Below are 13,230 nucleotides of genomic sequence, written 5' to 3' on the forward strand. Positions count from 1 at the left end.
CTGGACGATTTGTGGTGTGCTCAAATAGAAAGTCAAGCTTTAATTGTAAAATTTAGACAGCAGAGAAAGTCTGCACTATATATTTGTAATTTTGTGTACAAGGGTGCATTTAGGCAGTTCAAAGATCAGAAAAACCCCTGCAGTCCATTTACCACTGAGCTGAGGAGTCACCTAACTCTGCAGAATATGGAATTTGTATATACATCTTTAAAAAAGATTTGTCTCATGAATTCACCAATGAAGAAAACCTCCTGTTTGCAAAAGAGTTGAGTCAGTTAAATACAACGTTTTATTAGCAATAGTGTCAAATGCAACTCATGGCAAGTCTGTAGTTTGCAAAACATTAGATGATTGGAAAGTGCCAACAAGCTTAATGTACATTCAAGTACATTGCTTCAATTTGAAGTGTACTTTCTCTGGATGCATTTGGAGCATCTGGATGTATCATTGCTAATGCCAACCCTGCGAACTTCCCACTTCAACCTGCCAAATACTCTACTTCTCCTAGGAATAAAGGTGCCCAAAATTTCTCCAAAGTGACAAACAGCAAGGCCAAGACACCTTTCATTTACAGATATAAGGAAATAAACAAAAATCAACATCTTATACATGAGCGTCCAAACCACCGCGTAGGCATCTAAACAAAAAGCCCAAGTTTCAAAGGCAGATATTGTAGAAGTACCACACGCTTTTCCATTTGCATGATTTTTCTTTCTAGACTAATCTGTGTATTGTCAGGCCCAAACATTCATACCAGAGTATCCTCTACAGAGAATGGACACCTTTTTCATGCATTTGCAGTTAGTTTGTGTCTGGTTGCAATCAAGCCAGCATTTAGTCAGCTGTCCCTCAGCCCAAGGAGAGACAAATTGCAACAGCACATGCTCCTGGGACAAAGCTGGACACCAGGATGATGTTTACCAACGTAAACGTCATGCAGACTATCTGTGTCATCCTGACCCCACAGTGTTTGGTTCTTTCATCTCCTGAAGCGCTTTGATCCAGTGATGGACTGTGATGAAATCTGCATGGCCTCTTTGGGTAGGAAACCATTCTGACCGATGCAGGCATGGCTGGACCGACAACCTAAAGGCCTTAACCTTGTCTCCATCAGGCAAAAAAAAGTGAAAATATGCTGGTATCTATTGTTCACTTCTTAGCATAATCACCAGTGCTATTATTGTTAAATGAAAGAGAGCCCCCCTCCCCTAAAAGCAAAATCATCTATTTAGACACAGCAACGTTCTGCCTCCTTGTGTCATGCTGCTCCATGGTTGCCACTCCATTCGTCTCACAAAAATGTCCACGAAGAGTTTTTTTCCTTCTCAGGATTCTATTTCTTCCATGACTTCCATCACAATTGTTCGAGGGCCAGTCAGAATGAGGTTGCTCACTGTCCTGTAATCCACATGGAGAACATTGAGGCCATTGACAGATACAACAAATTGGCAAACCTGGGGAGAAAAGCGAGCAGCAAAAGAAGTTACACATTGGACTTTTTTTGTAAGGTTATTTACACATATGTACTATTAACTCCTGGGCATCCAAAACCTCCAGCACTCTTTATACTTTCTCATTCAGCACTCTTAAGAAAAACACGTTTCATAGAATTAATCTGACAAGTTATTTTTCCATGAATTTTTTGAAATATCACTGCATTTTTCAAACCTGTGGAATTTTGAAGTCCTACATCAATCATTTTTCTTATAACAAAGGCATTTTCTGATTATCAGTGGTGCTTTGTGAACAATATGGGAGAAGACAGCTCTGGACATTGCAAAGGGTCTGTTATCCTTAGTTTGTCTTAAACACTTCCATAGAAACCATTTTAGACAGCTTTTGGTAGTCACGGTAAAAATATGCATCATGTTTCCAGGTCTGGATGATGACTTCACTAGATTCAGTGCCAAAACCTTCACCAGTACAACATGAAAACGAAAGATCCAAATTCTAGGAAATAGTATCATGGAAGAAGAAGTCAGTACTAGGATGGACTATCATGCCATTTTCAGGAGGTATTCCTGCACCTTATACTCTTTATGAGAAGTTTTTGCTTTTCTTCAGCAAGTACAGCACATTAATTAATTTTAAATATGCTAATATTTTGGTTTTTAAAGCCCTAAGGAATTCAAACATTGAAAGTCTTGCATCATTAGAGGCCATTTTCTGTCCAAAAAGTCTTGATTGAAATATTATGACCAACAACACTGTGTGTCTTGAAAGAGTTAATCAGAGAAAAAGTTGTACCGGCATTGTAAAAAACTGAGAAGGAAAAGAAAGATAACAATACTTATTTCTGAAAAACATTAAGCCTTCTCTGTATCTAATCATAATATTACAGTGTTTGGTAAAAAGGCCAAAAATGCGTAGTGTCTAGATCTGTGGTTTTAATGATAAAAATATGGAACCTAAGGCAACAATAATATCATCCTGATGTTTCAATGAAAACAATACATTCACTAGAAGGTCACCTTACTCCTAAGTCATCTTGAGTCTAAGAAAGAAGCTATGAAGTACCACTAGAAACTTTATATTTTTACCTTCCCTATTTAGGCAGAAACATAACACATGAATGTATGCAGGAGAGGTGGGAAGCAGCTCTGGTGTTTTCCAGTGCTAGCTCTAAAACAGATATTCTCAGAAGCTAAGTCATTTAACTTTTGTACATCAACTACCTTCCCTCTCAAGTGAAATGTGTGGTGAAACTCAATTGGTACTTGTGCAAAATGTACAGAATGTAGCTATCGATGCTCCATTTAAGGAAAATTATAGAGGTAGCAAAGCCATTCCAAAAATGTAACATTTCATCAAAAATGCCACTGATGATTTTAATCTCTGCTTCTTGGAGGCTCTGCACAGGACGAGCAGCAGCAGCAGTCCTCGAAGGGAGAGCGAACTCTCTCTTGCACCTTACCCCTTACCCTCAGAACTCCTCTGCAGAGATGAAGATCTTGGTAGTCAGCCTAACTGGTAATCCAAATGATCATCAAAGCATGGCAAGCAGCAATACCACTTAGCCAGCCTCCATGGCAGTATGGATATATCTTTCCAATACATTCATATGCAATATTTCAGCTGCAAGTAACACTGGGAAAATGATTCATTTTTTGAATGCAGAAAAAGTCTCCTGAATTTTAAGGATTTTTATTGAAAAGGTAACCGATTATCCCCTGTAGAGTGTCTCAATTAGTATTTAAGAGGCACATTTATTTAGTTTAATAATGCAAATTTTCACAGTACCTCTAGGTCTCAACTTCCAGTGGTATTTCCTAATGCTTTCTATGGCTTTCCAGGATTGTATCAAGTTTTACTGAATTATAGCTCTGGCTCCAGAATAATATTTGGCTTGATTTAAAACAGACCTGCAGAAATAACATTGTTTCTTCTGGCTTAATGCAGTTTTGGGAAGTTGAATGGCTGATGTTTGTTTTACTGCTGCATATTCTCAGACTTCTCGAGTTACTGGAATATTAGTGCACAGGACTCGTGTTTGGCCAGGGACAGTCATGCAGTAGTGAGTAACAGTCTGGATGGCAAAGAGTGAATTTCTTACGCAAAAGACAAGAGTTGACACATCTGCATTGTCAATGTGTTTGCTTTAATGTATGCCCTTGGCAGGATTACTAGTCAGCAATGCGTATGGGCTGAGAACATCCTTTGTGCCGTCCTTTGCACTGGATCCAAATGGTTTATTAGTTTTGCCATTTCCAGTAGATAGGATTAGATGCAGAAAGTCCACCCAAGCCAGATGAGAAAATGCAGACAGCAGGAAAATGCACAGAAGAGCGTACTTCTGTCCTAAAATTGCATGAAGACTCATGAGGAACACGAGATGACAATAAAGTACCAGTCACCCTGGGGACAGAAAGAGCCCTCCATGGCCATTGCTTGGCCACTGTCCCCAGGGGATGAGCGTCTGTAAATTCCAGATCCATCTCCCCCAGGTATAAAGAAATGGGGAGCCATTTGCTGCATCCTGCAGTCCCGAGGAGGGGAGACGATAGGTTTGCACAGTCCTCAACCCCTTGGTATTGAGTGCCCTCAAATCACCCAGTTTCATTCTTCCAACCCTGTTTTTCCATTCACTGCTGCATCCAGCAAGGGGAAACGAAATGCAGCACTGCTTCATGCATTTTGGCCATCATAAGTCCTGCCCCCAAAAAGTGCACATCTTGCATTGCTCTCTTGGTGGAGATACTAAACAAGCGAGAGCAAGTGAGTACCCACAAACCAGCCCTGGCTGAGTATATCAACCCACATATTATTATCTCAGGAATTTTCTTAAGGAGACTGGTTTACAAAATCATGATGATTTAATGTTACATTTATAAAAACACATTTCAAGAAAGCTGTAAGTGCTCAGCTCACAGCTACAGCTGTTAAGGGCTTTGTAACTATAAACATGTAAAATTTCTCTGTTGGTTTCCACACATCGGTAACTATAATAGATAATAAACTGAAGTTAAAAGAGCCTCAAAGAGCCTTTTATTGCTCATTTCCTCATAGCTCTCCAAGGAGCTTGACAGGAGATAAGTATTCATTTTTATCCCTCAGACTTCAAGGAATGACAAAGCCCAGAATAAATTCCGACCATTTTGTTGGTCAGGATGTGGTGATCTAAAAACCACAGAAACAATAACAGTTAAATAAAGTAACATTGAAATAAAAAGACTCCCTTGATTAATTTAAAGTATTTAAATGTTACAGTAACAAACATTTACAGCTATTTCAATTTCCCACCTTGGCATACAGCAGGAAGGAGGGATAGCAGAAAAGGTACCTCTGTCTTTCCATGGGTTTTCACTGGCACATACAGAAGGTTTAACCAAATCCACATGTTCCCAGGAAAACTTCAACTTTGGGCTTACACTGGAACCAAATCCAGGTGTTCCCAGGAAAACTTCAACTTTGGGCTTACGCTGGAACCAAATCCAGGTGTTCCCAGGAAAACTTCAACTTTGGGCTTTCATTTGAACAGAAAGCATCTGGGCACCTATCACTTAAAGCAGTTAGCAAAGATTTGTCATGCCATTTATCATCAAACTGAAGATGGTGAGGAAAGGAATTATAATTAGTTACCATAATGTTTAATGGCCAAAATCAGGGCACAAGACTGTGCTGTACCTGACGCGGTACAACCCTTCCTCCCCCTCACTGGGTGTTGTTCTTCCCTCCAAGGCAAGCTGCAGCTGCCTGCCCCTCCTTGGGCTTGCCAAGTTGCCCTGAGATGTACATCTACACCCCTCAATTTTCCTGCAGGAGAATTGCCTGCTGGTCAAACCCAAGTCCTGCTCCCTTGCAGGGGGCTGCCTGCACTGGGGCTGGATGGCTGAGCCAGTGTTGATCAGCAGCTGCAGCGAGAATCCTGCGGAATGCTCCCGTGGGATATCAGAGACGGCTGCAAGCATGGGTGTGGAATTGCACAACTACCTGAAAGCCAATTATTGAATCAGCTATTGTGTATCTGTCACTAATTCTTGCGTAGTGTTCTGCTTCAGGGTGACCTTAATATTTATGAATGCTACAGGACCATTATTCGTGGATAGGCAGTTAGATATGTATTCAAATAGTGTCTCAGATATTCAGACACCATTTGCTGTAGGCTTTAGTCACCTCTCCTTGTCAAGCCAGGACTTGCTTGTCAGACTCTTGTCAATTAAATATGCAAAAAAACTCCCAACCCTTTAAAAAATTCCTCTTTTTCTAGGTACGCTTTTTAGAAGGCTGTTGTGAAAGATCATGAAGAGCTGGAAATTCTCACCACAGAATATGGCTGAAGCGATGACTGCAAAGTTCTTTGGGATAGCCCTAAAAAAGCAGTTAAATTTACAGATTCAGTGAGTACAACTGTTCATCACTGGTCACCAAGCAAGTAACAGCTATGCAGAGTCAACAGATACTGTATTTTGAAATAGTAGAAAAAGACCATGACTACATAGTCACTGAGATGAAGAGGAACACACTGCTCATGCCAGCATACAGGAGGCAGTGTAGCTGGGGGTGACTGGGGAGTGCCCTTCCCCATGGCAGCAAACATTCATGCCCCACTGCAGTGGCCATGGGTTAAGGCTCTAATTCTCAATGGATTTACACTTCACTGGCAGGATCAGTGTCCAGAATCCACTCTGGGGTTTTTCTGACTTCTCTTATGAGAGTATAAACATTATTACAAATACATATCAAATACGTACCAAAGAAATCGATGTCACCAAGTACAAGGGAGGCTTGAAATTCTTGAACACAAAGCTAGATTATGCACTGACATGTTAAAGATAGTGCCAAAAATACTGGTTTTCAGCAGTACTGATATTTTACCCAATTATCTGGGTAGTAATGGGACCATTCATGGTCTAAGACTGCAAAGCACGAAGTCTCTGCCATCACGCTTGAGTTTTCTTCTCCAGCATCACCAGGGTCAGCCAAGTGGCAAGGTTTTCATGGGCTGCTTGACACTGATAGCTGCTCCTGCACCAGGTGCTAACAGCTTAAAGAGATGCTGAAAACATTGCCACGAATTCACTTCCACTGAAGGTGTAAATATTACTGTACATGTGGGAACTGAAGGAAAGTCTTAAAAAATACCGGGGAGAGAGAGTGAAATCCAGCCTTCCACTAATCTTCCTCTCAGGAGCAGCCAGGATTTCACCCCTGGACTCTGTGCAGATCTGAAACAGATTTCTAGCAGCTGGCAGCTCAGACTAGGGCCATGTCCTGCTGCAAAGCAAATCCCTTTGAAATCAAGGTACTTCAGAAGTGATTAGCAAATTGCACAGATACATGCAGTTGATGGGAAAGCTGTGTCTGAATCACGGCTGGCTTAACCCTCCACCATGTCTGGATTTAACCTTCGGTTCATGATTTGTATACACGCTGATTTACATATAGTTATCGGATAGTTTAGGACACGCTCCCTTGACTATTATTTCTTATTATTATCTGATGTGACACTGAAGTCACAGATAATTTTTACTTGAAGACAAGCCATTCCCAAAATACACAGAATAAAAATATTGGTTTCTTTTTGGTCTTTTCTTCTTTTTAACTTTATTAGAATAAAACAGAAATGATGAATTCAGGCAAATGTAGGAGTTATTTTCAACCTTGGAAACTTCTTCCGCGATTTTCTGAAGAACTTAAATAAAAGCTTCTAAGTCTAACTTCTTTCAGAACTCTCTAACGAAAACTGTATTTTGACAATTTTAAAGAACAAAATTGATACCAGAATTGACAATATAACTATTTAAAACAGAAAAGAGTCCAATGGTAGTGGCTTCGCTTTGCTTCTTGCTAATGAAAATTAAGAAGAAATCCATTACAGAAACAGCTTGCTTACATTTCTGTTAGAGATATCCTCCGTAAGTATAAATAAATGTGTTTTTCATGTCCTACTAATCCTACAGGGACACAGATCATCTGACCAGTCTAAGTAGCCCAAGCTTGTAATTGTTTCATTATGGTACTCTGAAGCTCATTGTGATCTTCCAAGGAAAGGTTCTTCACACGGCATTAGCAAAACCATCTATTTTCTATGTACAATCTGCATGAGAGACCTGTGAGATCCTGAGTTCTTCAAAACATCAGGCCACGCTGTTAGAATCCTTCCTTACAGGCACCCATGCAAACTGGGGCTGAAGGATTAACATTTTGCAATTGTCAATGACCTGGAGATGTCTTAAGCTGAACACTCAACAAAGCAAGCTCTTCACACTTTATAGATGCTTTTTGAAATGCTAGGTCACTTCTAAGATAGAAAACTTACTGTTTCATTGCTGTGGTCTGACTAGAGCTCTCACCTGTTACTCCTGAAACTGAGAAGGAAAAAGCAAAGCAAAAAAGAAAAAGATACTCTTTACCATCACTTATTTAAAAAGGCGATATATCTGCTTTGGTTTTCTTGTCTCACTGACACGTTTCAGCAATATTTGGGGAAGGCTTAGGTGCTACAAGAATGTAACATCTGAAACACATCTTTCCAGCCTTCAGCAAGAAGGAAGGAGACATCCAAGCTTCCAAGATTTTAAAAAAAGAGTTATCCTTCCAATGGGATTTCCCCCCTCATATTCCCCTTGCTCCTCTGGGAATGCTGGGAACTGCTGCTCCCACTCCTGCCCCCCAGGCACCACTGCGCTGTCACACAAACAGATGGAAATCAAGGCATCATCTTTTAAATCTAATTTAAATATCATCATCTTTTAAATCGAATTTAAATATGAAATATGAAGGAGTTGAGAAATAAATGAAAGAAAAGACTCCCATCTATGGCTGTTATTTTGTGACAGAGGAACAAAAAATTACACTGTCACTACTTTTTATTGCAGTTATCATTTAAAAAGGAGCTCTCTACAAGCAGCTAACCCCACAGATTTGCCCTGCCACTTATTAGATCTCTTGAATAAATCTTCCAAGCTAATTACCACCTCATCACCCTCTATCATCTCACACAACATGCTATGGGTTTATAAACAAAACCCTTAGTGACAACAGCAGAGAATGAGGTTTCCCTCTCCTTTGGGTGTAAAGTACTAATCTTACTTTTAAAAGAAACATGGGGAAAAAAAAGGTTTAGTTATTAAAAGCTGTATCAGTAACCTGATCTGGGACCCCACAACCCTTTCTGCCAGCAGAAAGTGATATCTTTGGCCTGAAATGCCAAGGATTCTGTGGATCTGGATATCATCCAAGGGGAGGAGGGCTCATAGCAGCACTTGGTGCTGCACTCCCAAGAGGTGCTCCTGTCCCTCTGTGCTGTCCAGGGAGCAATGTGCCAAAGCCAGGCACTGCTCCCTTTTAATCTTGTGCCAGCAAAAATAAATAATTGAAAGAACTTGTCTCCGGGCAAAATAAGTTCCCTGATGTGCCTGACATAGTTGAAGGAAGGAGGCAATAGATATGTATCTGGTTGGAGGCAAAGGGAAAGAGGGCGATGAAAAGGAGGTGAAGATAGGATCAGCCTTTCTGGCGGCAGATTATACTTAGATTAGTAAAATGCACTGTAACTTTTCAGATAAAGTCCCAGTGAAATCAGTGGAGAGATGGATGTTAGGGTGAAAAGAACAAGCATAGAGAAATCCGAGGCAGAAGAACAATGGTGGAGGAGAGAGGGCACAGGGCTCAACTTCTTTTACAGACTTACATGCACAACCTGCATTTATGTTGATACAAGGGCTCTTCTATTTTGATAGGTAACCCATAGCCATAAAGCAGAGGAATCCCCATGCTCAGCAGAGAGCCCTGGCCACAGAGATGCTGAACATGCTGCTACCGAAGAGCCTAAGACCCAAGACTAACCTTTCAGATAAAAGTAAACACAGGCAGAACTGAAGTATTTGCTCCCACTCTGATAAGCTTTACATTGTCACACTGGAGTGAGGAAAAGAGATGAAAATCAGAGGTCCTAAAAGTTATATTTCCAGTCAGAACCTAACAATTCAAACCCTACTGCATGTCGCTGGAAAGTTATAAAATCACACAATGTCCTTTTCTACATAACTGAGGTTATTGGATGAAACAGAATAAATTGCAGCTGTGTGTTCAGCTCTGTAAATAACTCTAGCAAATGTGTAATTGGCTGTAGAGTGGGTGGTGTGGGAGCAGGCAAGTATCCAGGCCTTGCATAAACACAGGATTTTCTCTCTAGAGGAATGCATTTCTCCAATCTTTACACCAGTGTTAAGCTGACCCACTGCTCCGCCAGTGGGCTGGAAACTGGGTACCAGCAGATCATAGTACATGGCATAGAAGGGAAAAAACCCTCCATTTACAGAATTACAGACATAAGTAATTTGTTTGCAATTTGTAATTCTGGCTCTCCATCTTGGTCTGTGGCTGTAGACTGGTATGGATGCTTTGCCTGAGCAAGGCTTCATTACATATTTTCATTACATACACTCTTACATAATTCTTTAATAAAAACCAAAACAATCCAGGTTGAATTTTTTACAGTATTCCAAACTCATCAGCCTCCAACTGAAAAAAAATCAGAAATTAAACAACATAATATAAAAGGTAATACAGCAGCTAATATAATTGTATAATATATTTCAGAATTTATAATATATATAACTTTATAATGTATTTTTTATTATCATATAATTTTATACTATAGTAAGTCACATAATATGCAAAGTAAAAGATTCTCGAAGGGCTTTATCATTGGTTCAGGCAGTCTTGTCCTCCCTCTGCAGTGACGGGAATCAATGGCAATTTAAGTCTTTTTGTCTCTGGGAATAAAATGAAACCATTGCTGTACAAATTCCACAAATAGAGTGGACAAATTAGAGGGGGAAAAGAGCTGACCTAACAGCCCATGAAAACAACCCTTGTTTTGGGGTGGGCGGCATTTAGTCTGCACACCAGTCTCGGCTCTGCAGCAGCAATCTCCCCAATAGATTGACTGAGTGGCCAAATGCCGCGACAGCAAAAGGGAGTTACTCACACAGGGAACTTAAAGTTATCTGTAGATACCTGGAGGGTAATAACATAAAGACCTAATACCCTGAAATGTAAGTGTTCATAAATATGGAAAGGGATACAGAGGTCATTGCTTCTCATGGCCCTAATTGGGAATTGGTGTGTAAAATGACTGACTTAATCTGAGTCCCAGTGAGAAATACCCACAGGTGAAGCCAGGCTGGGCTGGGCCACATCAGGAAAGCTAACCAGTGACTGCATACTTGACTTTATAACCATTTTTATTGTATACTGTTTTTATTATATACTGCTATTTGATACTTACCACAGCACAGCTCTAAAAATGTTAAATAACTCAAACGGATAAAGGTGGCTCTGGGTGAAATACTGCATCAGTAACAGAAGAACATGGACTTTTAGCTTAGAAATAGAATCATAGAACAGTTTGGGTTGGAAAGAACCTTAAACATCATCTAGTTCCAACCTCCCTGCCATGGGGGGGACATCTTCCACTAGACCAAGTTGCTCAAGATCCCGTCCAACCTGGCCTTGAACACTGCCAGGGATGGGGCAGCCACAACTTCTCTGGGCACCCTGTGCCAGCGCCTCACCACCCTCACAGAAAAGATTATTTTCCTAATATTTTGGGTTGATGTTTAAGTATTTTTTTTTCTTATGTATCTAAACCTAAATTAGAGTTGCTAAAACAAAACCACACATAACAAATAAAGAACTTAAAAACTGTACATCTGTTTACTTACAAGGTCAAATACAATTAGGGTAAACTAACTAAATATGATTTGTTTAAGGCGATATTAGTTCAGAACAGTCCCTAAGCCAGCCCAAACAAGGGAACTACAGGGCAGTCAGATCTACACGGGGCACCCTCAGCACCCTCCGGTATCAAGCAGGAACGGTCTGCGCCATTTGAGACAAACAGCTGCTCTCTGTTTGCACAGACAAAAGTGCAATTGTTTTTCCATGTGTTTGACTAGCTAAACAGAGCCTTGGCTTTAGTGCAACATGTTTCCCGAATCATTCGTTTATATCATGAAAGGAAGTCAGCTTGTGTCTTGAGCAGCAACAAGGAAAGACATGGAGGAGTGCGCGGAAGGGTCTGTAAAGCAGTAGCATCCCTGAAGTGCTCAGGACAGAGACCTGAAATAGCCACCACGCTGAAAACCCAAGTGCATCTGAGGACCCCTCCAAAGGTCCAAGTAAAATGGATATTGCAACTAAACCTAATAATAAAGAATGCTTTCCATCCTCAATTGAGAATAAAGCAGTTCAAAATGACAGCATTTGCTGTACTGGCCTCTAATTTTATGTAATTTTTTGTAGATACTTATGATACCTTTTGAAGATTTCAGCCATTCTGCAGGTAAGCTTTTCGGATTAGTCCTCTCTTAGAGAGCCTGGACCACCTAAGAGTGACCTGCAATGCCTAAGATAGATTGAGCAAGGGTAAGATCCCAGCTGTTCTGGCAGGCACTGGATCTTGCCATTCAATGGGCTATAGACCATGCTGGAATTTGGAATCTGTATCAAAGCACAAGCACTGCCCTGTTTTACAGCGCAGCTGAAACCAAGACTTCTTTCTCTCTTTCTGAATGGCTACAGCTGTAGGACTCCAGAAACAATCAAGAAAGCACTTTCATAAATGCAGGATGTTTAGATATCTGCGTTATTCTGCCATAAACCACCACTTACTCAAAAAGAATTTCTAAACCTACTTTTTATTGAAATAATGTGACTAAATTTAAAAACTCCATTGACAACAATTACAAACTTGCAGACTATTTTTTTTTTCTGACTTGTATTTGCTATTGATAGGAAGGAGCCAATGCACAGACACAAGTATAGTAGGTCACTTGCTGCCCAACAGCATTTTAGGCGATGGGCCTACAAACAAGTCCAAATCTAGCATCTACTACACCGCTGTGAATGCAGAAAAAAATGCTCTGAGGTATTATGAAACTTTCTGTATTTGCATAAGGTTTCAGTTGTTGTAAAGAAAAAGTCATTTTATTGCTCAATAAAACTCTCTATTAAAAGACTCTTCAGAAAAAATCACAGAGTTGTTGGAAACTGTTGGATACTGTTCCACAGGCAAAAATTCAGGTCTGGGATAAGCAAGTAAAACCTTGCTAAAGCAGTGTCTTCTAAGTTGGGAGTGGGGGGAAGGAATTCACGGTTAAAGGTGAAATTTATACTCAAAAAGCTAAACCCACTCCTTATATATTCCACCTAGGAATTCCCACTGCCTTAATTCCTTTCTCTATAGCGAATAACATGGATCCTGTTGTTCAAAACCAGGACTGAAAATCATAAAAAGAAATATTCTGTTTTCTTTTATGTGTGCAGTTTGCAGTTTACATCCTCCTGGAGTGATGTTTGGGCACTGTCCTGCCCATCTGCCTGGGGTGGATCTTTCCCCTTATACCTCAGGGGGGTGACTTTCACACAGAGTTTTGATACCTTTATCATAGAACAGTCCCTGATAGTCACAAGCAAGCATTTAGTCTCTAGTCCAGTATAAAGCTGGCTGATTTTTTTAGTTGACTTTATGTCCATTGACTCAGAAGAGCAGAAGCCCATTGTCCACCAAAGTGAGTGCTATCCCACACCTGACTATGCACCATAAGACATCCGCACAAAGGTGGAGTTCACTTAATCATCCAAATGAGTTCAACAGAAGTACTGTGGCCTCAGAAGAGATGTCTTCAAAACAAACTAATCCTTAAACAACTCCATGGGAAAAGAAGTAAGGCAAACCAAAGAAACAAGCAGAAACATAGAGATCCACCAAAAAAAGCAGGA

The 13,230-nt window shown here is 40.4% G+C and overlaps 1 protein-coding gene across 1 annotated transcript in view; it reads right to left on the reverse strand.

Annotated features, from left to right (window-relative positions):
* Positions 1 to 909: 909 nt before the first annotated feature.
* The window catches only part of LOC104405791 (DEP domain-containing mTOR-interacting protein), a gene marked incomplete at its 5' end in the record, with an annotated part of 46,415 nt that continues 34,094 nt past the window's right edge, over positions 910 to 13,230 (reverse strand). Inside the window, one exon of the mRNA XM_010014613.1 lies at positions 910 to 1,454. Coding sequence (XP_010012915.1) covers positions 1,326 to 1,454 — 129 coding nt within the window. The remainder of the gene's footprint in view (positions 1,455 to 13,230) is intronic.

This window comes from Nestor notabilis, unplaced genomic scaffold, assembly GCF_000696875.1.
Source record: "Nestor notabilis isolate BGI_N333 unplaced genomic scaffold, ASM69687v1 scaffold1875, whole genome shotgun sequence".
Lineage (NCBI taxonomy): Eukaryota > Metazoa > Chordata > Aves > Psittaciformes > Psittacidae > Nestor > Nestor notabilis.